The sequence below is a fragment of the Musca autumnalis genome, unplaced genomic scaffold (genome assembly GCF_047663935.1).
Source record: "Musca autumnalis isolate F117 unplaced genomic scaffold, ASM4766393v1 scaffold_3, whole genome shotgun sequence".
Taxonomy (NCBI): domain Eukaryota; kingdom Metazoa; phylum Arthropoda; class Insecta; order Diptera; family Muscidae; genus Musca; species Musca autumnalis.
Window position 1 is genome coordinate 168,518,740 of NW_027411866.1, and position 25,631 is coordinate 168,544,370.

A 25,631-nucleotide genomic window follows, 5' to 3' on the forward strand; every position below is an offset into this window, starting at 1 on the left:
TTAAGTAATAATTTTTCAAAGACCATCAGGACTATAAACAAGGATTTTTAAAAAATATTTTTTCAAAGGCCACCAGGTCTTATACGTGAATTAAAAAAAAATAAATATTGTTTCACAGATCATCTGGCCTATAAATGTGAATTATTAAAGAATATTTTTTCACAGATCATCAGGCCTATAAACGCGGATTATTAAAGAATATTTTTCCACAAATAATCAGGCCTATAAATATGGATTATTAAAGAACATTTTTGCACAGATCATCAGACCTATAAACGTGGATTTTTAAAGAATAATTTTTCAACGACCATCGACGGCTATAAACGCGAGTTTTTAAATAATATTTTATCTAAGAACATCAGGGCCATAAACATGGATTTTTAAAGAATATTTTTCAAAGACCACCATAGCTATAAACGTAATATAAACAAGTAAAAAGTCGTTAAGTTCGGCCGGGCCGAACTTTTTATACCCTCCACCATAAAATAGTCTTAATTAAAATATAATAATTAGGGTCCTTTCACAATTGTAGGTGGAACAACTTTTCGACAATGGATAGACTCCTACTGCCTCCCACTATGGCTTAAATTACACTGTGAACACAAATGTTGGGGCAGAGATAATTCATTTTGGAGATGAAAGCCCTTGGTGTGTGTATATTAAAAACACAGAAGGACAAATGCGCCGTGAGACGAACTTCCGCGTTATGGCGTGATGAAATTTTGGCAAGAGACCCTGTAAGCCATCATTAATTAGCATTATATCTTTGTTTGTTGTTTTTGTAGAGCACTTAAGCAACAGTGAACAAAGATATAACGCTAATTCCTGTTGGCCCACAGGGTCTCTAACAAAAATTTCATCACGCCATAACGCGGAATTTGGACTCACGGCGGATCTGTCACCAAGCCCTTTCTTCCCCAAGAGGAATTTTCCGTGCCCCAGACTTTCACCACCATTTTTTTGCACAGTGTTATCTAATCTAATCTGAAAAAATGTGTTCAGCTAGGGGTACTTCAAGAGTCAAATTGAGGGTAGTTTCATCAAAACAATGTAGACCCTCAAAAATGGACCCATGTTGACGAATTTTAATGAAGAAATTTCGTGACCACTGAAAATTCCCGAAAATCGGGAGGTACAGTTATATGGGGGTTTATACCAAAACATGGACCTATATTGGCGACTATTTTTGAATAGACAAAATTGTAGCTAAAATTCTCAAAATACCGATCATTACAGCTAGTTCGGTTAAAAATTGCAGCTAAAATTCTCAAAATACCGAAAATCGGGAGATACCGTTATATGGGGGCTATACCAAAACATGGACCTATGTTGACGATGTTTGGTGGAGATGTTTCATGACCGTTGAGAACCTCAAATGGCAAATTACAGCTAGTTCGGTTAAAAATTGTAGCTAAAATTCTCAAAATACCGAAAATCGGGAGGTACCGATATATGGGGGCTATACCAAAACATGGACCTATGTTGACGATGTTTCGTGGAGATGTTTCATGACCACTGAGAACCTCAAATGTCAAATTACAGCTAGTTCGGTTAAAAATTGTAACTAAAATGCTCAAAATATCGAAAATCGAGAGGTACGGTTTTAAGGGGGCCATACCAAAACATGGACCTATGTTGACGATGTTTGCTGGAGATATTTCTTGACCACTGAGAACCTCAAATGTCAAATTGCAGATAGTTCGGTTACAAATTGTGGCTAAAATTCTCAAAATACCGAAAATCGGGAGGTACCCTTATATGGGGGCTATACCAAAACATGGACCTATGTTGACGATGTTTGGTGGAGATGTTTCATGACCACTGAGAACCTCAAATGGTAAATAACAGCTAGTTCGGTTAAAAATTGTAGCTAAAATTCTCAAAATACCGAAAATCGGGAGGTACCGATATATGGGGGCTATACCAAAACATGGGCCTATATTGACGATGTTTCGTGGAGACGTTTCATGACCACTGAGAACCTCAAATGTCAAATTGCAGATAGTTCGGTTAAAAATTGTGGCTAAAATTCTCAAAATACCGAAAATCGGGAGGTACCGTTATATGAGGACTATACCAAAACATGAACCTATGCCCATATACTTTGGGATATAAGTTTGTTGATCATTAGAAACCCTAAGTGCCAAATTATAGCTAATTCGGTCTGCAAATGTGGCAAAGAACGTCAAAATACCTCAAATCCGGAGGTACCGTTATATGGGGGCTATACCTAAGAGTGGACCGATATAGCCCATCTTCGAACTTGACCTGCCTATGGAAAAAAGACCCTCGGGTGCAAAATTTCAGCACTCTATCTCAATTATTGCGGACGCTAGAGTGATTACAACAGACGGACAGACGGACATGGCTAGATCGTCTTAGAATTTTATCCTGATCAAGAATATATATACTTTATATGGTCGCAAATGATTAGTTCGATGTGTTACAAACGGAATGACAAACTTAATATACCCTCCATACTATGGTGGAGGGTATAAAAACGAATATTTTTTCAAAGACCATTCGGGCCAAAAATGTGGATTTTTTAAGAATATTTGTTCAAAGACCACCAAGGCTATAAATGTCGATTTTTAAAAAATATTTTTTGCAAAGACCAATACGGCTTTGAATCTGGATTTTTAAAGAATATTTTTTCAAAGATCCCCAGAGCGATAAGCGTGAATTTTTTAAAAAATATTTTTTCAAAGACCATCATGGGTATATTCTTGGATTTTTCAAACATTATTTTTAAGGGCTATATCCGATAAACGCGAATTTTTTAAACAACATTTACATGTTAGTCCCACGATAAATATATCTTCTTTTGAATGAAACTTTTCACACAACAATAAATAATCCTAAATACGACATTTACTTTGATACCAGTTTTGCATGCAGTAACCTTCCAAACCTGATAATTTCCCATAGGTCATATTTATTTGGACTACAATCATACACTTTTCTGCTCGTGTCGTTGTTCTTGCTTCTGTTGTTTGCAACCTGCTAAGTGAGGACATGTACGTACCGTTAATTTGTCGAATAATTTCCCAGTTGTTGTTTTTGCTATCAGCTCATCCAATTCTAGTGAAAGTTTACGATAAAACCACTTTCGCACGCGATTTGAATTTTTCAATTCATGAAATAGGAACTGCATAACAAAATTCAATGACATCAACGACGATGCATCGGCATCCTTTGCTGTAGCACCACCACCACTACTGCCAGAAGAGGCATTTGCCGTTACTGCAGATGGTGTTTGATTGATGGTACGTGCTGTCTGATGTAGTGCCTGGAAAATGAAAAACAAAATGAATTGTGAATATAGTAGACTATCATGTGAAAAATAACAGGGTGTTAAAAAATTCAATTGTTTAAAATGAGTTCATTGTGTTTAGAAGATGTAAGGTTTTCTATGAATATTACTTCTGAATTCAATTGTTATAACAAATTTAAAAATTACTTTTAGTATTATATGTATTCGTCCCATTTATTTATGGTAACATGGGGCACCTAGGCCACGTTTCTGTTCAAACTGTTATCATGTCGACATCATTAAAGTTTTCTTTTTCAAATATTTGTATCTTGACTATATACTTATTTATATATAAAAATGGCTATAATTTTGTTTTTAAAATATTATTTGTGACACTTTAAAAAAAATCTAAAAAGTGGTGAAGCCTCCCCACTCATTTGAAGTTTCGCCAGCGATATGGGACATTAACCAACGAACTCTAAAACAGTAATTTACCATACTTCGTTTTTAAATATCAACATTGTGCTAAAAAGGAACATGTCATCCATAGAATATTCAAAATGATTCTAAATTTCACAAAAAGAAACAGATTCTTGCAGTTAATTAAATATAACTAGATAGCTCTAAAATATTTCTACAATAAATACAAAAATCATAATATTTTTAAAATTAGATACGCTTCAATTCGATTTTAACTTCACAATATAGTGTGGTCTTCCTAAGCCATAAACAATTTAAACTAAACCTGACAAATTTCTCAAATCAACCTACCACACCCCTATCAAGGCGCAGGCAGGAGGTGGGGCGCCATATTTCATAATATGAATATATTGACATTTGCTATTACTTTTTTTACCCTCCGCATTTATGCTAACGAGGGTATATACACTTTCATACGGAAAAAATGTGCCTCATCGAAATAATGGTTTTAGCCCCAAGTATGTTTGGCGAAAATCTGTTTCAGACAATTTGAAGTTGATTTAGCATTGTCCGTCCGTCTGTCTGGAGCGCACGATAACTCTCGAACGGATCAACCGATTCGGTTCAAAATTTGGCTTTCGTAATATTTTGTCCAAACTTAGTTTAAGTTCGAAGATGGGTTATATCGGTCTATTCCTTCCGGTACCTCCCCCACAAAAGTTCGAAAATGTACGGAAAATTTGTGTGCACGATAACACTTGAAAGGAGTAACCGATTTGGCCCATACTTTGCATATCGTGAAATTCCTATCAGACTTAGATAAGGTTTTAATATAGACTCAATCGGCCTACTTTTTCGGGTACCTCCCACACTAAAGTTCGGAAAAGTTCAGTGTACTCACCGCCCCCAAACGACGGTACAAATTTCATCTGGGGCAAGTCCATAATTCCTGAGCAAATAGCCTGAAAAGTGCAAAAAATCCTATGACACCGTATTTAGTGGTTGGAGCGCAAGATAACTCTTGAACGGATCTGCAGAGTCGGTTCAAAATTAGGGCTTCGTAATATTTTGTCCAAATTTAGTTTAAGTTCGAAGATAAGCCATATTGGTCCACAACTTCAGGAGGTGCCTCCCCCATAAAAGTTCAAAAATGTTCGGAAAAATTGTGCGCAAGATAACTCTTGAGGGGAGTGTCCTATTTGGTCCATACTTTACACATCCTAATACATCTGCCATATGTATATCAGTCTTGAATATGGATTATATTTGCCACTCTTTCGGGTTCCTTCCACACAAAATTTTGGATAAATTCACTTTAAGGTCTGCCCTCGAATCACTTTGATTTTCAATTACGAGGTAACTGTTTTTCAGGGGCAAGTCCATACTTCTTGAGAAAACAGCCCAAAAGGTGTCCAAACTTAGTTCCAGTTTAAGATTGACAACAGCTTCCTGTACTTCCATCCAATATTTAAAAAAATCACTAAAATGGTGTGCACGATATCCCTTGAACGGGGCAACCAAATTTATCCAAACGTTTGATCTCCTAATATTTGGTCCAAATTCAAAAAGGGCCGCTTTGTTACCTCCCCCACAAAAGTTCAACAATTGTGTCGATCTGTCCGTAGATGAAAATTTTAATTCACATAGGCTGAGGGTATACCTCTGTCGGCAAAGCCGACTGATACTTATTTTACTTTTTTCCATGCAGATTATTGTTATTTCTATTCTTCAGTAGTTGTCTGTTAACGGTATAAAATATATTTTTGATATCACAAAAGTAGTAGTTCAAATTCTTACTTTGCATTTAATGATCTGAATTTTCATAAAATAATGAATTTTCATAAAATATTTGTTTTTGAAATTCTCATTAATCAAAAAAAAAAAAACAAAAAAAAATAAGAAATAAAAAATTTAATATTATTTATACATATTTATATTGCTCTTATTATAAATGCTGTATTTCTTTTGGAGTAGTTTAAAATCCTTTCCATTCTTGGAGTATCAAAATTCAATTAATCAAAATGTTTTTTATTTAAATTTTTTTATTTTATAATTACTGCCCCCTTTTTTTATACATAGTAATTATTTTTTGAGTAGTTCTAATATCCCTCCCTTGTTATATTTAAGCTATTTTATATAATATTAAATTGAATATTATACTGTAGTATACAGCCTTAAGGTCGAAAGACTGGGCATATGAAAATTGAAATAAATAAATAAAAATAAAATAAAATAAAAAAAGGTGAACAAGATATCGCGTAAACAAGATACCATAATTTTATTAATTTTCTCGTTTAGAGTTAAGCTTAATGATCTGAAATTATTTGCAAGTGAAAAAGGAAAGCCATGGACTCGAACCCACATAGTCACCAAATTACGTTACCTGGTTTCATTGGTGGTAAAGCAAATCTTCGGACGTATCGACTATGTAATGGCTTCTCTGTCCTAGAACTTATCGTTTTTCAAATGCAAATGTGTTTTTATACATTAACGGATATTTGGCCGTTTTGAAATGTATTTTCTTCACAACAACCGCTTTTTGCGATGCCTTTGAAGTTATGAGTTTTGGCTTTGAACGCTAACACGCCGTGACAAAATTTTTTTGATATGTTTTCAAGGACGTGGGTTCAAATCCCAGCCGGGCTCAGCCTATTTTTTATTTTTTGAAATTTTTCCTGTTAGGGCGAAGATCATTTTTTTAATGATTTTATTAATTTTCTCGTTTAGAGTTAAGCTTAATGATCTGAAATTATTTGCAAGTGAAAAAGGAAAGCCATGGACTCGAACCCACATAGTCACCAAATTACGTTACCTGGTTTCATTGGTGGTAAAGCAAATCTTCGGACGTATCGACTATGTAATGGCTTCTCTGTCCTAGAACTTATCGTTTTTCAAATGCAAATGTGTTTTTATACATTAACGGATATTTGGCCGTTTTGAAATGTATTTTCTTCACAACAACCGCTTTTTGCGATGCCTTTGAAGTTATGAGTTTTGGCTTTGAACGCTAACACGCCGTGACAACATTTTTTTTGATATGTTTTCAAGGACGTGGGTTCAAATCCCAGCCGGGCTCAGCCTATTTTTTATTTTTTGAAATTTTGCCTGTTAGGGCGAAGATCATTTTTTTAATGATTATATTAATTTTCTCGTTTAGAGTTAAGCTTAATGATCTGAAATTATTTGCAAGTGAAAAAGGAAAGCCATGGACTCGAACCCACATAGTCACCAAATTACGTTACCTGGTTTCATTGGTGGTAAAGCAAATCTTCGGACGTATCGACTATGTAATGGCTTCTCTGTCCTAGAACTTATCGTTTTTCAAATGCAAATGTGTTTTTATACATTAACGGATATTTGGCCGTTTTGAAATGTATTTTCTTCACAACAACCGCTTTTTGCGATGCCTTTGAAGTTATGAGTTTTGGCTTTGAACGCTAACACGCCGTGACAACATTTTTTTGATATGTTTTCAAGGACGTGGGTTCAAATCCCAGCCGGGCTCAGCCTATTTTTTATTTTTTGAAATACCATAATTTTTTCCGCAATACTCTGAAAAACACAAAACCCCGAGAATTCGCATTCATATCTGTTACACAAATGTCATTTGGGAAATGATAGATCCTTGTTAAACTCACAATTTTCCCTTTAATGGATTTTTCTAGCACTTGTAGTTTTCGAGAAAGTCGGCGGTGACGTAGGCGACCGAGTGGACATATATACGTTACCATATATTTTAACGTAACACTTAACTAAAGTACTCGTACAAGAAGCATTAATATAAATTAACAAATAATAAAATATAAAATATACCAAAGGCGAAACATGCATGCTACACAGTGGTGATTGTGTGGGTTCGTATCGTCGGCTTTCCTTTTTCAAAAAGCATCTTGGTCAGTAAGCTCGTCTCTAACGAGAAATTAATTAAATAAAATATAACATTTAAAAAATATATAAATTAAAAAATGTAAATAACTTTTTGATAAATCTTTACCGGATCTTTTACATACTATGTTGTTTTCGGTAAGTTCCTTATAACTTTTTATTAATCGCAAAATCTTGGTATGCCAAAAACCATTTACGAATTTGCTTAACATATGAGTGAATATTGGACAAATCTAAATAAATGTTGGACCAATGTCAGTTATTCTTGTTGATAACCATAGGTTGTTTTAAGCTTTTGGACAATTATGTCAAAAAGCATGTCAAGTGCCCCGAGAACAATTTTCAAATGATACGATAGATGCGAGAAATCTAAAGGAGTGGGCCGATTTATAGATGAAGTACATATTACGAGAAACAATTTTTGGACCAAATCGGTTGATCCGCTTGAGAGTTATCGTGTTCTATACTTACTTACTTACTTAGCTGGCCCATTACAGAACATTTGTTCTATAGGCCGAACTAAGAAGAGATCTCCATTCCTCTCTATTTGTTGCTTTGCACACTGGAATACCGCGCCTTGTCATCTCATCATCCACTTGGTTTGCGCCATCTATTCCTTGGCCTGCCAATTCTGCGTGCACCGCCATGTGGCATGTATTCATACGCCTTTTTAGCGGGTTCATCATCGCTCAGTCTTATGATATGGCCTAGCCAACGCAATCGCTGCATCTCGATACGTTTAACAATATTGATGTCGTTGTATAGCAGATACAGCTCGTGGTTCATGCGACGTCGATATTCACCGTCAACGCAGATTGGTCCGTAGATCTTTCGAAGAATTTTTCTCTCAAACACACCAAGCACTGCCATGTCTGCTTGCGCAAGTACCCAGGCTTCGGAGCCATACATCAGCACGGGTAGTATCAGTGTTTTGTAGAGCGTTATTTTTGTTTGACGAGATGTGGCTTTGTTTTTAAACTGCTTACTTAATCCAAAGTAGCATCTGTTGGCCAATACAATTCTTCTTTTTATTTCACAACTGATGTCGTTTGTTGTGTTGACGGAGGTGCCGAGGTAGACGAAGTCTTTTACTACCTCAATATTATAGGAACCAACTTCCACAGTCGGTCCGAGCTCAATGGACGCATTGCGCGTCGACACCATCAACTTGGTCTTCTCACCGTTTACCGCCAGACCCACTTTAGCAGATTCTCCTTCGACCTTTATAAAGGTATCAGTTACTTCTTTTACTGATCGACCCATGATGTCTATATCATCAGCATAAGCAAGTAACATGTGACTGTTGGTGTAGATTGTGCCACTTCTTTTGACGTTTGCCTCTCGTATAACCTTTTCTAGCAGGATGTTGAAGAGGTCACACGAAAGGCTGTCTCCTTGTCTGAAACCTCTTTTGGTACCAAACTCTTCGGAGAGGTTCTTTCCTATTTTAACTGAGGACCTCGTGTCAGTTAAAGTCATTTTACAAAGCCGGATGAGCTTTGCGGGAATACCAAATTCAGACATGGCTTGGAATACCTTTGAGCGCAGCGGACTGTCGAAGGCTGCTTTATAATCGACAAAAAGGTGGTAGGTGTCGATCTGCATCTCTTGGGTCTTCTCCAGGATTTGCCGCAGGGTAAATATCTGGTCAATGGTGGACTTGCCAGGTCTAAAGCCGCATTGGTATGGTCCAATAATCTCGTTGACCATTGGCTTTAGTCGTTCGCACAATATCCCTGACACGATCTTGTAGGCAATAGGGAGTAGACTTATGCCCCTATAGTTAGAGCATACAGTCTTATCTCCCTTCTTGTGGACGGGGCACAGGATACTCAGGTTCCAATCGTCGGGTACTCGTTCTTCCTGCCAGATGGTGCTAACTAGCTGATGAATACACCTTATCAGCGTGTCGCCTCCGGTTTTGAACAGCTCGGCTGGTAAGCCATCGGCCCCTGCTGCCTTATTATTCTTCAGCCGATTTATTGCTGTCTTTACCTCATCTTGGCTGGGCGGTATACATTCAATACCATCTTCTGGGATTGGGACTGTGGTATCTTCGTCGTCTTCGCTGCTATTGGATACCAACAGATTTGAAAAATGTTCTTTCCATATCCTGAGTACACTATCTGTATCAGTTACCAAATTACCTTGCTGGTCTCTACAGGAGGATGTGCCTGTACCAAAGCCATCAGTTTGATGCTTGACTCTTTGGTAGAATTTTCGGACTTCATTCTGGCTCCTGTACATCTCGATTTTTTCACACTTCGCTTTTCCATCTCTCTCTTTTTCCTGCGGAAAAGACGTTTCTCCTCTCTCCTTTTCTCCCTGTATCTCTCTCGTGCGCTACGCGTTGCTACGGATTGTAAAGTAGCCTTATATGCCGCATTTTTCTCTTCGGTGGCAGCACGACACTCCTCATCATACCATGGATTCCTTGGTGGAGGTCTCTGGTATCCAAGTATGGATTTTGCGGCTGTTTGCATGGAGTGGGCAATGCTTTGCCATTGCGCTGATATGTTATCGGGATGAGGAGGGCTTTGATTAAGCAATTGGGCTAGTTGAGTGGAATATGCTGTGGCTATCTGTTGTGATTGCAGCTTACCGATGTCTAACTTTCGTGTTGTGTCTGTTCGTACTTTGTTTGCTACGTTTAAGCGGGTGCGTACCTTTGCTGCAACAAGGTAGTGGTCCGAATCAATGTTTGCGCCTCGGAACGATCGTACATCCAACACGCTCGATGAATGTCTTCCATCTATCACAACATGATCAATTTGGTTTCTTGTTTTCTGATCTGGAGACAGCCAGGTGCCCTTATGAATATCGAGATGATTAAATCTGGTACTGCTAACTACCATGTTTTTTGCAGCTGCAAAGTCTATCAGTCTCATACCATTGTCAGATGTTTCACTGTGGAGACTGAATTTCCCGACTGTTGGGCCAAAGATATTCTCCTTTCCAATTTTGGCATTAAAATCGCCTAGAATGATTTTAATGTCATGGGCAGGGCAACGGTCATATGTCGTGTTCTATACTTTCACGAAATAGTTTGAACAAAATCAGAGTTATCGTGCGCTTCAGCCAGTCAGACAGACACAGGGACATGCATAAATCTATTTTAAATTGTCTGAAAAGATTTCGCCTCAACATACTTGAGATCTAAAACTACCATTTCGCACATTTTCATCTTATAAAGTGTATATTAGGATTATAAATGTTCGGCATTTTTTGCAAATATTAAAAATACCACCACATATAAAAATATGAAGAAATACGTTGTCACTCTCAGGAATTTAGGTCGTGAAAAAAGCTCGATTCCGACTCCGGGTAACAATTTTTCCTACATTTATCCAAATATGTTTAATCAAACATTCTTTAAATCTGTTAAGTGATCATAATTTAAATACAACCCTCTTAATCTCTATGTTGACTTTAAAATGTATATCGGAAATATTTTTGGGTCAATTGATTATTTATAATACACTTTGGAATAATGTTTTCATATCCCCCATATTCATGGTGAAGATCTTCTAAAAGATTTACTGGTCATCTCATAGAGGGCTCACTGGTCTTCTCCTCTTGTTTTTTTTTATTATTATTCTGTACTTTAAGAGAAAACGTACTGAAGACCAACTGGACATTTACAGAAGTGTTATTGATCCTACTAGATTTTTTGCTGAATTTGTATGAGAAAAGTTAGAGTCTTCTTTAACACGATCTTCCGCTATTTTTTAAACGTCAAATTCGGTCTTTTGAAGATCCATGTGTCTTTTATAAGGAAGTGTACTTTTTATAACAGTATGTGGTCATATATAAGTAAACCTACTTAACCCTTTGTCCCTCTATGAAAGGATCTATTCGTATGCTATCCTGTTGATCAATGAGAAGAGATTAAATGATTCTTCGATTAAGTCAGGCATGTGGGGTAAATTTGTCAATAGATTTATGCTGAGGAAGGAAGAATATTTAGCAAATCGACGTTTAATTATGTGCATTACCTCTATAGGGTGGTGGACATATATCTACCTATAATGTATGTATGTATGTATGTATTTCATCTTTATTTTTTCATAAACGTTACAAAATGTTTCTTACACTAGAAAATTTATATTTGAATAAAATTAAAGATGGTTACAGCATGGTTCATGTGAACCGTCTGCCGGAAATTTGAGTTTTATAATTCAATCAATAATTAAATTGTTTTACTAAAAATTGTCTATAATTTAATGCTTCCTTTAAAAAATTATATAAAGAAAACCAGGAAATAACTTCACCACCATTTAATTGAGTTATTATTTCTATCCGGTTTAATTCGCTTTTCTGGAAATATTTTATTCTCAATCTTTTAAGGACTGGGCACCTTCCGAGGAAATGTTCTATTGTCTCATCTTCATTCAGGTTGCATAATGAACAAATTCTTTGGTTTAAAGTTCTAAACATTGTCCCATTTAAATATAAGAGATCTGCTCTTGCGCGCATAATCAATGATATTTGATTTTGATTGTAGCCTTTGCTACAATAGACAGGTCCAAGAGTATGATTGAGACTGCTATATATCCTTTGGGCACTATTTTGGGCTTTGAAGATGTTATTGTTCACATTTTTGTATTGGATAGTATCTAGCAATTTACTACAAGCGTCATACCACGTTCTTTTGTTGTCCATCACATTCTCCACTTGTACAGCATTTTCTAAAAGCTTTGAATTAAAATCCTTATACCAACATATATTTTTCTCTTTGATTTTTAAAGAAAGTTTGTGTGGTAATCGATGTTCTCCCATATCAAACAAACACTTTGCTACATATTTTAAATGGAGAGTGTATGTGTAAAAGTAACCTTCATCGTAACCAGTTTCTAGGGCCAAAACATAATTGGGTGTATGTTCGGGCAATCTTAGTATTCGTTTTATAAAAAATCGGTATAGCTTTTCAACTTCTTCAAAATAACCATTTCCCCATATTTGAGCTCCATAACTTTGTATCGATCTACAGACTGCCAAAAACATTTTCCATTTTGCATGTAACGATATGTTCGTTTTCCCAATGAAATCTTTCCACGATATATTTACGCATGTTTTGGATGCATTGTTTTTCCGTTCTATATGTTTCGTGAAAGAAAGTCTAGGTGTTAGTGTCATACCAAGGTATTGATATTCATTTACAATCCTGAGCAATTCTCCATTGTAAGTCCATTTTTCGCTTTCTGCCAATCTGCCTCCCTTTCTGAACACCATGATTTCTGACTTTGTTTGGTTCACTATTTTCTTAAAAAATTAGGTTACAATTTTATATAATTCCATACTGGGCCAAAATCTAACAATCTAAAGGAAGAAATGTTCCAAATCATATTTCACTATGAGTCTCTAAACAATAGATATATGTAACTATAATATAAAACATCCTTACAGCTCTTGTTTTTGATATGTACTTTAAGGTCATATTTTATGATTTTTATCCCGATTGTCGTTATTATTGAACACCAAAAATATTTCATCGATGTTTTTTTCGTAATACGTTCCGAAGAAGTTGCGTGCGTCATTTACTAAAGCTTATGGTGAATATTTGTTGGTAAAATATAGAAAACCCTGATAGTTTTTTGTAAAATTGTGTATTTCTAGTACTTCAAATTAAAATTACGTAAGCAGGATAACTTTCGAAATGTGGATTTATCGAAGATTATTAAAAATACCTTGGACTGCACACGTCGCAAATCTCGAAGTACTGACAAAAATGAACCAAAGGAGAGAACTTTATCTGTCATCAAAAAACGGCATACTTAGGACCATAGCCGACCAAGAAGAGCGAGCGCTTAAATTGTTTATGTGTGGGTAAAATTACACTGACAGAACAGGGTGATGATTTTCATATTGAGTGTGAAATGAAAAATATATTGTTGGCGCGTTCGCTTTGTATGACTTAAATTAAAAATTATATAAATAACTTCATAATTTGAAAAGTATTTTTCTTCATATGTTAATTTTTTTGAGAAAAAAAAACAAATTGTATATAAAAATGATTTTTTAAGACTTTTTAAGCATAAATACATTTTTTATTGTTGCCTTGCAGACGAGGCATTCTGCGTCATTAAAAATATTAATACAAAACAAAAATCATTTTCAAATTCTTCCCTCCACATATTTGCTGTACAACTGCAAAATCATTTCTGTGTACCCAAAAATAAACAAATAAAGCGGCATCAACCTGCTTGCATGAAATTCAGTACATTTGCTCTCTTACTTTGCGTTCGGGTCGCGTGTGTGTGATTTGCCGAAAAACTTCGTAACCAAATCAATACCCACGAACGGGTTTGCTTAGGACACATCATGCGACATGGAAATTATAAGCTCCTGCTGGCAATACTTAAAATTACCATTGAAGGACGCCGTACCAGAGGCAGAAAAGAGATGACTTGGATAAAAAACATAGAAGACTGGACAAATATCAACAACACGGCTAATCTTCTCAGAAAGAATTATCAATAATTTATAAATGTCATGAAAAAAAATATCACATTTGTAATCTATGTAATTGCAATGAAATATGCTACAATTGTATGGTCGCTTATATTCGAATACCGAATTTGCAAATAAAGAAGAAAGAAGAAGCAGGATAAGTCAAGGATGCCTTATATTGTATATGAAAATGTATTGGAGGTCTACGGCTATTGTCAAGTGAATATATAGATAACATATGGGTCCTAAGATGCACGATTTTTTCGTGGTCCTTAATTATATACATGTTTAGTGTAACAATGTCTGCTTTGTTGAATTTTACGGAAAATAAGTTTTTAACATCTTGTTTTTAAAATTTGAAAACAACAAATCTGTGATTAAGCTGGTCTTACTTTAAAAATAAGAATTAAACAAACATCACAACAAAACTGCCAAAGTTATTTTCGACAAACTATCAAAATAGTTATGATGATTCTCTGCATTGTGGAGACGCATAACCGTGGGAGTAGTTAATATGGTTTGCATATGAGAGTTTTTTAATGTTTCTGTTGAATTCGCATTTAAACGAATTCGTCGGGTACATTTCTTCTTTCTTGAAAAATACAGGCTGATAAAATAAAATTTTAAAATTGATTTAAATATTTATCGATTTTTTTATTTTTAAACTGATAAAATATTTCACATATTGTCAAAAATATTTATCAAAATATTCCACATTTTGCTTGATAAAAACAAAATATTTTCTTGATTAAAAAAATTGTTGAATGCATTTTTTCCAATCGATAAAAAACATTCATAATTACAATTATTTTATTGCATTTTTTTTTTTTTGTTAAATACAAAACCAGAACCACAAAAAAGATACATACACACATTTATAAATGGTGGTTATTTATTTAATTGAAATGCCAAGTACAAAAGCAACAACAGACGCATAGGTACATAAAAAATAACAAATGAAAGAAAGAAAAACGGAATGGAATGATTAATATCAGAAGTAAATAATTATTTAGTGCCACACTTTAATTTTAGTAAAAGAAATCAAATAAATCACTTTTAAATATAAAAAACAGGGAACATCGTAGAAGGCTTCTCGTTGTGAAATAAAACACATTCTTCTGCCACATTGAAAATCATCAGCGGAAAATGGGTATCTGTACTGTGAGAAATAGTACATCCATACATATTTCAAATATATAAAATGTTTTGATGTTATTACCAATATCACATGCGGTTGTTTCTTTGTCCAATAAAATATTCTTATTATCCTTTTTCATATTCTTTAATTCAATTATAAAATGTATTGGCCATTTAATTTACTTGAAAAGCACATTTGCTTTAAGAAAGCACACAAACGTAGATTTATTTCTGCACTACCGATCCACATACAACGACTGCTTTAAAGAAACTGCCAACATAAACCAAACTGATGGTTAAAAACTAAATAAAAAAATAAACAAGCCAAATGCTACACAAACGCACCATCCCTCCATGCCGCAAAAATTCCATGGCCATGCTTTGCAACGACACTCACATCTCAAGAAAAAAAACACAGCACATTGTTGTAGCGCTCTCTTTATGCCCTAAAAAAGTTGTTTCTCTCGCTCTTGAGAGCGAGAACATGCGACAAACTTTGAAAACCATTTTAACTACAGAAATTTATTAATAACCATTAACAAATTTCAATAAATTATTTGTTTGAAATCTGATAAACATTTTCCCATATTATTCGTACTATTTTATCGCCATTCGACAAAAATATGGTGATAAAGCTTTTAATCAAAATTTCCGGGGTGTCTTTTTTTCTGTGTACAGCTCGCAATTTTGATGGGATCGTCACGATATTTTGGCGGTTAATGGGTGGTCCCGGAGGGGAAGAAGACTACTTATTTTGGTGATGGCTAGATAATATTCAGGGTTAGGAATGGGCAGAAAACTTATTTGGAGAAAAATACAACGTTTTTTTCCAAGCGAATATCTCAGCTTCTATAAGGAGTATACCAAAACCAAAACCTAACAATGAAAGTAGAAAATATCAACAAATAGGTTGCCGTGGGTGGTCAAACAACGGATATATCGAATATATTTTCATTTTTGCGATTTTAATTATATTGACGAATATCACAGTTTTCGTTGGAGAGCTTCCGAAAGCAAAGTCTGGCTATGAAAGAAGTAGAAAATGCCATCTTTATAATGATGCAAAGTGGGTTGTCGTACATTATCAAATAACGGAGATATCGCAATAGTCGGTAATACATCCTATTTTTCTAAATCGCGCTACAGGTCGCAATATTGATCGGATCAACAGGAAATTTTGAGTGTTAATGGGGATCCCAGAGAAAAAGAAGCCTATTTTGGTGATGGTCGGATAATATTCAAGAGTCGGAATGGGCAAAAAACTTATGTGGACCAAACTTATCCTTATGCGAATATATCCGCTTTTAGTAGTCGTATTACAAAAGGAAAGTCCGTCAATGGATGAGGAAAGATCAACTTTATTATGGGGCAAAATAGGTTGGCGCACATTCCACTTTCGCGTTTTTTATTTGAATTGTAATGACGAGTATCTCAGCTTTTGGTTTCCAATTGCGTTACCAAAATTGGTGAACTGCTTGTGATGTTGAAAAAGACGCTGGGCTATCCCAATTTCTAATTTATGGAATTTTATTTCCATCTCAGATATTTCTGCTTGTGTTGGACATATTCCAAGCTTAATAATGAAACGTAACCATCTGAGCTGTAAATTAATACAAAATGTGGCGTTTATGGTGAAATATCAGAGTTATTTTATTGCAAAATCAAAATTTGATGACAAATACTTCTGCTTCTATTTGGTGTATTAAAGACATGTAAAATGCTTATCAAAAAGACAAGCAAAGCTTTCAATCTGTGTCAAAAAGATGTCGACAATAGTCAAATATTTAATTAAATATTAATTATTTTGGTTCAATTCGCCTTAAGTAATATGGTATAAAAGTCAGTTAGGTGAAAACTTTAGTATCTCCCTAAAAGAAATGTTTACGAGTAAGAGCTTATGCTCAGGGGTTGGTTGGTTTACGTGGTGTCATAACCTTCATAGCCTCAATTAGTATGTTAAATATACCGTTTTGAAAACCGCACCACTCGGGTAGAGATTGTTATTCCGTTATAGTATGTTGGTAAATTATTTCCAGCCTGATGAATTGAGAAACCTCAGAAGGTCTCCCAGACCTTGTTCGGTTGTCTCAGCAAGATCGTGTAGGAACGGTCGTCCTAAAATTTTCAATCTTCTTTGCAATTGTGCAGGGCACGAGCAGAGGAGGTTTTCAACCGTTTCTTCGTTTCCGCACCGTTTCTTCGTTTTCTGCGACTGTAGTCATTGTGTGGAATATGTAAGCGCTTTGCATGGTTACCAATGGCCCAGTGACAGGTTAGCACCGCAATTAGTTTTGCCAGATTCCGTCGATTTTGGCTAATCAGGAAATTTATACTTTGATGTTGTAGTGTGGCCATGTAGATTTTGATATTTTACAAGTTTCAGTCTTGTCCCATCTGATCTCTGCTTGTGAAAGATAGATAGTATTTGAAGATATCTCCTTTAACTACTCCAATTGATGTTGCGACTGACGCCCTTGGAAGTTTGTTTGAGGCAGATCCCGCTGTAGCTAGTTCGTCTGCTTTTTCGTTACCAACAAGACCCTTATGACCTGGGATCCAAGTAAGAACTACTCTGGTCAGACGCCCTAGCTTAGCAAGTTCTTCTTTACATTCCTTCACCAGCTTTGATGTGACAATGTTTGAATTCAATGCTAGGAGCGCCGCACAATGGTGCCTCAGTGGACAAAAATCGAAAAATGCGTTGTCGACTTTTTTATAATTTTGTTTTATAGGACAACCGTGAAAGAATTTTGTCGATATATGGTGTTACTATAAAGTTATAGCTCCTCAAACATAGAAAAATTTTCGTAGTTAGCTTATAATGAAATTTTTTTAAAAAAAAGGGGCCACGTGTTCATTGAACTGTATTTAAAGAAGTTATTAGAAATATTGAAACTTTTGAATTGGGAATTAAAGAGTGGCCAGCTTCGGGCGTTTGGTACATGAAACACACATTCCTTTCGAATAAAATTATGCAAAAATTACATCCGACAAAATCCAATTCTTTGAGACACAACCACATTTGCATAAACAATGTGAACGAAAAATTCAAGTTTCCTGATTTTGCTTTATTTTAGCAATTCACTTTATTTGACTGCCTCCTGTTATTTTTGTTAATACGTTGTCGAAAACACTTAAAAAAGCTCGAATCTGAAATAATTTTGCCAATAGTTAATGTTACTATTTTGATAGGAGTGGGATATTGTTGTTATATGTATGATAAATTCAAACTACAAACGTTCTAATTTTAGACATAGAGTATATTTACCGTGACCAATATTTTTGAATGAAAAAAGAGTCCACATGCGAGGGCTACTAAATAAGTTTCTGGGCAAGGCAACAAGCCAGGCGCCATTTCCTTTTGAAAGCTTAACATTTTCTAGCATAAAGTATAGTACACATTGACAAGCAAAACTGACAGTCATCGAGGTCTATTTCGTGAATATCAAAGCCTAACTGAAAATTTTCTTTTGTAATCTCTAAATAATACCGTAATTATTGTATTTCAAACGTTTTTAGCTAAATAAAAGTTGTTATTTGCCGGAAAATTGTCCTAAAAGTACGTTGACTGTCAGTTTTGACTGTTAGTGTGTACTCCCCTTAAGAGTAATCAGTATGGTTTGACGTACCACGTATTGGGTTTTTACTGGGCTTAAAGAATTAATTTCCCAAAAAAATATGGAATTTACTTGTGAACATTTTCGTCCGACCATTTTTCACAATTTTCTACGTGACGACGATGCGATGAAACAACATCCTATAGTCAGTAGTCACCACGGTTCCGTAGTCTGAGTTGGAGTCGAGCAGTTAAGCTGTAGTCGGAGAATGAGTCGAAAAAATAAATTGGCTCCAACTCTGGGCAACAATTTTTTTTTACATTTATCAAAAATTAAATTTCAAGAACTTTTTTGAGTTGTAACTTTATCGTGAATTTGCAAGCTGGGTCGATTTCTTAATATACGATAAGAAATGTATAGTATTTTAGAATATTTGTTTTAGATCCCACACATTCTTGATCTAGAATATGATAAATGATATTCAAAGAAGATAATGATCTCAAATTGCTCATATTCCTGAGCGAAAGCCTACCCACTTCAGAACCTCTTACACAGAGTTTCAAATTTCGGCGATCTTGTATTTTTATTATAATTGTAGAAGTTTTAAACAAAGAAGTTTTGTAGTTGTATATTATATTCGACAAATGTTATATTCAAGGAACACATCAGAAAATGCCAATATATAGGACAAAATGGAAACTTGTGCATATTTTATTCATATTGAGTGCTTTTCGGAATTACCCTCGGAGTCGACTCCGGAGTCGGAGTGGCCGTCCAGGTGACACGATGGTTATGTCTCTTACACTTGCCGCTAATTCTGGTAGGGGCGTCCTCATTGACCGAGCTCTATCTCAAAATTACCTTCACCGAAAAATGTTTACGTGTGACTACGGCATATGTAGCTCTGTGAAAAACTGGTTTAATGAATTCAATCATGTGACAGAAAATACTGATTCCGTGAGTAAACTGATAAATCAAGATCACCTTGATAGAGGCATCCTTGGACATTTCTTTCACCGGGTTCAATTCCATACTGCATGAAAACCTGGCCGTAAAAAAAGGTTTCTTATCGATGGATTCCGTACCGATTGGTGCAAGAAATCCCAAAAAATACGATCGCTATATAAGCCTTTACGATGCGTATAAGCCCGAAACAAAACAGCAATCGACAGAACACGCTGTTGACACGTTCAAAAACCACGTTTTGGAGGTGTTTCAATAGGAGTGGAAAAAGTGCTTCGTCAATTGGTTTGAGCGAGTGCAGAAGTGTTTAAATCACTGATTAGAAACCACTGATTTCATTTAAACAACGACAATATTTGGTTAAATGTCTGATTTCATTGTATTACCTTTGTATTCACAAGTAATTGTAAAATAAATCAAAAATAGATGACATAGAGTACACGTGATGAAAATAGAGGACACATAGAGTACGCTGGAAAAATAGAGTACGGACACCTAAACCAGAGTACTGTCCTCTATAATAGAGTACGGTTTGTCACCGTAAGTATATTACAACTTTTGAGTTGGGAAATAAAGAGTGGCCATCGGCCTTAAAAAAATTTACATTGTTATGATAATTGATCTATCTTGAATTAGTTGTCATGTGTTTTCGGACAATTTACGTCAAATAAATCGAGATAGAAAACCGCTAGTATAAACATGACTATAGTTTCAATTAATTTTATTTCAAATTTAAACGAACTATGTGGCAACTCCAGGAAGTTTGTTAAAGAGGAAATATTAAAAACAAAAGTACCATTATATACAGGGTCTTCATCCAAATATGAAAACAAATTTTGTTTAAATGGGTAAAACTGAAGCAAACAATCGCATATTAAATTCGAAGGCTATTAAATTCAAATTGACTGAGTTATAGCAAAATCGGAGAATGATATATAGGGACTATATCAAAATCTGACAAAACTGAACAACGGCCTATGAAAACATCGCATATTAAATTTGAAGGATATTCAATTAAAATTTACCGATTTTGTCCAAAATCGGGAAAATATATATATGGGGGCTATATCCAAATCTGAAGCGATTTTTGTCAAAATCGGTAAAACTGATTAGGGGCCTAAGTAAATATCAGATATTTAATTTAGAGGCTATTCTCCTAAAATTGACCGTGTAATAGCAATATCGGGGAATGATATTGTATATGGGGACTATATCCAAATCTGAACCGATATGGACCAAAGTTGGTATTTTTCATTTCTATGCCCTCATAAGTACTTGTACAAAAAATCATCATCCTAGGTCAACTCCTTCTATTTTTTTGAAGGTTTTAGCTTCATTATCACACCGAAAAGGCTGAAATTTAGTACTTAGTGTACGTTGGTGGTATAAAACTTTCCCCCAGAACTTTGTCGTTATCGGTCCATGCCTTCATATAGGCCCCATAGAACGGTACCTCCCGATTTTCGGTATTTTGAACGTTGTGGCCTCAATATTCCACCGAAATGGCTGAAATTTGGTATTTAGACTTCATTGGGGGTACTTAAACTTCCCCTTTAAATTTGTCTTCATATAGCCCCCATGGAAAGGTACCTCCCGATTTTTCGTATTTTGAAGGCTGTGTCTTCAATATTCCACCAAAATGGCTGAAATTTGGTATTTGGTCTTCAATGTGATATAAAACTGTTCGCCAGAAATATGTCTGTACAGGTCCACGCTTTCATATTGCCCCATTTCTGACTAAAATTCGTCGGTATAGGTCCACGTTTCGATATAGCCCCCATAGAACGGTACCTCCCGATTTTCGTAATACTGAAGATTGTGACGTCAATATTCAATCGAAATGGCTGAAATTCGTTATTTCGTATTCCAAGAGTTATAAAATATTCCAGAAGAGTATTATCAGTATAGGTACACGTCTTCCTACATCCCCATAGAAGCGTACTTCTTGATTTTCGGTATTTTTTAAGTTTTAGCTACATTCTCTTACCGAAATATAGGAAATTTGGTATTTAGTCTTCTTTGAGCCTAAAAACTTTCCGTCAGAAATTTGTCGGTATAGATCGACGTTTTGAAATAGCCCCCATAGAATGGTGCCTCACATTGTTTTACCGAAATTGCTGAAATTTAGTATTAAGTCTTCTTCATACACGAAAGGAAACTAATTATTCCATTTTACGTCAATACAACTTGTGGTGGAGGGTATAACAAGTTCGGCTCGGCCGAAATTAACGCCGTTCTTACTTGTTCAGTTTAGTTTTGTTATATTACACAGCAACTTACATTTGGAATGGTGGTATTTGAACGTGTTTGAGCTTTTTGGACCTTTTTACCGACTTTCAGAAAAATTGACTATTAAATATTTCCTAATTGATTCAGTGGGGATGTCTTCCCAATCATTCCCAGCAAAATTTGAAGGAAGGGGTTCCATGCGATGACGTGATTTCATGGCATCTTTTGCGTTGGTTCAAAAGAAGTCGTGAAAGATCCGATCTTGTCATTATCATTTGAACCAATGCAAAGGAAGTCGTGAAAGATCCGATCTTTTCATCAGCATTTGAACCCATGCAAAGGAAGTCGTGAAAGATCCGATCTTTTCATCAGCATTTTAACCCAGTCCATCGATCGAATAGACATGAATTTTGTATTTTTATTTATAAAATTTTTTCTAAATATATAAGATTAATTATTTACAATAGTCTTGATGTTGTCGGAGACTCGAAATCACAACCAAAGTTGTTAAAACTCTTGTCGTAATGATAATGTCATTGCAAAGGGTTGGTGAAAATTATATGCCAAAGCATTGGTGGAAATGACATGCCAAAGCATAGGTGAAAATGACATGTCAAAGCAATGGTGTAAATGACATGCTTTGGATCCAAAAATGAATAGCATCTTTTAGGGTCCACGCTCATATAAAATTCATCGATGAAGATGCTAAAAAGATGACATGCCGGATCACTTTCACCCATGATTAAATGGCATCTTTGGCATCGAACATTTTGCTGGGTTATTATGTCCGTGAATCCGATTTTGCATACCTTTTTGCTTGGTAAAAAATATAGTACCCAAAAATTCGGTATTCCAGCTTTTCTAGAAGGTGTATAGTTTCCATATTTGATGGGTTTTATTAGATTTGGCGCACTTTTTGGAATTTATTATGATAGCAGAGTATAATATCTATCCTTTCAGTAAAAATGAAGTGATTCCAATAATATTGAGAGGAAATAGAGCTATGTTGTAGGTCTTTCAAAATAATACATTGAGGGTCTATTTTTCCCTATAGTGTCCAGAGGTATTTCGATGTTTTCAAAGCCAAAATCGGACTGTTTTACATTGGTCCATTATCCGACAATACATATTGAGTCAAATATTCATTCTTTGCATACTTGTCTGCGGCCGATTCGTCATTGTATATTGTCAATATGGTCTCATACGTTTTTGCATGTCTGAAGACCCTCACATTCAATACTGTTAGTCCATTATTAGCCGTAAAAGTCATAAAAATGCATAATGACTACAAAAATTTTAAAAATGATTAGTTTTATAGTACTGCATTTCCCTATGCAATACATTTATTGTCACCTCAAATTAGTAGCTAATTCTTATTTTAGTCCGTATTTCTTATAAATTGCAAATAAACTTTGTATATTTCGACGGAATATTGTTTTGGGGACCAAGAGCGAGAGTCGTAAACAAAAAACTGTAAAGTTTTTACATAATTTCTTGCCATAAGCGTACAATTAATAAGAAATTATTCACATTTTTTGGCCTTTGCTATACATTTGTTGTCAGACTGTATTTCTTCTTTATGGGATACGATTTTAAAAAAGAAACAACAAATCAAATGCCGAAACAATACTAAGGTATTTATTAAAATGGCTTAAAGTTCTCAACTTAATTGGTCTTGCCATTGAACTGTTTTGAAAATAACTATCTAAAAACATTTTTGACCCACATGTATCATTATATTCAAACAAGGACAACAACATGCACAAAGGACCAACTAAAAATAGTTTCACCTTAAGCTTCAAAGAAACACATAATCATTACAAATTCATAATGTTAAACAAATAAACACAAATCTTTCGTGTCACACTAAAAACGCTTTTGGTGTACCCTGTAGTCTCTTTAGTATTATTAAAAATTATTGAATATGCATAAGGTTGTCTGTATGTATTTCGTTGGGTTGGTTTGTTGGTTGGCTGCCAGGTAGGTACTCACCTTCGGTAGTGTGTATTTGGCATTTATATCCTTTTGTTCGGCTGTTTCCTCGGGCAACAGGGAAAATTTCATATACACATAGTATTGAAATAGCAGCATAAACACGGCACCGATTACAAAGAATGTAAAACTTAACAATATTAACATTGATAGATTTATATCCATATTGATGATGGCTGTGGTTTGAATTGATTAATTTATGATGATTGGATTCTCGTTTAATTGATACGTTCGTTGTAAAGGGAGGAATAATTTCACTTTACTTCCCACACGAAACATATACGCGACGCGGCGCACTTTACTGTTTTCCAGAGGAGGCAGAGAGAGAGGGTCTGTGTCAACTGTCAAACGACACCTCCACCACAGCGGCCTCCAACATACGCAATTAAGACGTGAATGTTTGAAAATGGTATTACAGGTTACGACAATTGGAAATTTGTACTTTTAAGTGGTTTTGTTTTTCTCCGCTCGGTTCATTTGATGCCCTGTTTAATAATTTAGCATTTGAAACAGAAGAGACACTATCATCAGCAGCGAAGAGGAGGGTAATAACAATAGCAACAACACAGTTACAAGATGACCCAAGAAAAATTTGGGTGTGGGTAATTGTTGTATATTTGCCAGCAGCATTTATTTGTTATTGGGCAAAGAAAAAGTTAAAAGCTTGTATATTATAAAATCACAAATACACACATTTACTAACAACAAATATTATTTGCAACAATTAACACTTTATATCATTTTGTAAGAATCACCAAGCAAATATGTATTTTAACGGGAAAAATTTGCAGGATATCTTATTTTGAATTTCTATTACTTTTTTCTTCCTTTTTTATTTACACAAAGAGCTTATTTTGAACACATTTAATATTTCCTGCTGGCTGTGTTCTAATTATGCGTTTTACTTTTATCCATTTGGTAGGTATTTTGTCTCTACATAATCTGCACTTGTACAATATTATGAGGGGACAACGCTTAATAAAACTAAGAACCTTCCTTGTTCTTCACGAGCTTTACTTGTTCTGAAGTGCTTGCGCTCTAGGGGTGCATTTCTAAGTTGTTTCATCTACCATTTTGGTCCCCCTCCCAAAAGCAACAACAACCCCAAAAAATCAATATCTGCGCCGGAGTTTCTTATCTGTGAAATCAGCTGTTAATGTGTTCTTTTGGAATCGAAACATCAGCGTCATTCTGTGTTGTTTGTTTACATTTTGTTGTTGCTACTCTGTTTCATTACCATCGTTCTTTGTTTTGAAAACAAATGCGGTCTTTTCATATCATCCTGTGTTTGTTTTTTGTTCTCCTTTTCTTCTTCCAACTTTGAAAAATGTAAACAAACCTTATCTTTCGTTTTCGGATGTAGCTTGCTTCACCATCCCTTCAAGTTCCGGTTTTGGCTTCCAAGTAGATATCGTAGAAGGGGTTGCTGCACACATGATAACAATGAAAACAAGTTGTGTTGTGGTTAAACTAGGGATATAAGGGATGTTTTTGATTCAAGTTCTGATATTAATTGAAAGTAAAGTTTTATGGAGTCTATTGGTAAGAGGGGGGATGCATATGGTTTGTATTGTAATGCAGGGCAATGAAGAGAGCACAAGAACTAGTTTCTGAAAGAAAATATTGTAAAATATGGATATTATTTTGAAAGAACCATTAAAGCCATATACATTAGGGTTGTAACTTTTTTGCAAATATCAAAAATACCACCGCATAGAGCATGAAAAACTGTTATGAAATACGGT

General features: G+C 35.1%; 1 protein-coding gene across 1 annotated transcript in view; it reads right to left on the reverse strand.

The window, feature by feature from the left end:
* LOC141398081 (PDZ domain-containing protein 8-like) overlaps positions 1-24,910 on the reverse strand; it is a 69,667-nt gene extending 44,757 nt beyond the window's left edge. The window contains exons 1-2 of the mRNA XM_073975266.1: positions 23,887-24,910; positions 3,026-3,289 (exon numbers count right to left, since the gene is read on the reverse strand). Coding sequence (XP_073831367.1) covers positions 3,026-3,289; positions 23,887-24,051 — 429 coding nt within the window. The 5' untranslated portion in view covers positions 24,052-24,910. The remainder of the gene's footprint in view (positions 1-3,025; positions 3,290-23,886) is intronic.
* Positions 24,911-25,631: the final 721 nt, after the last annotated feature.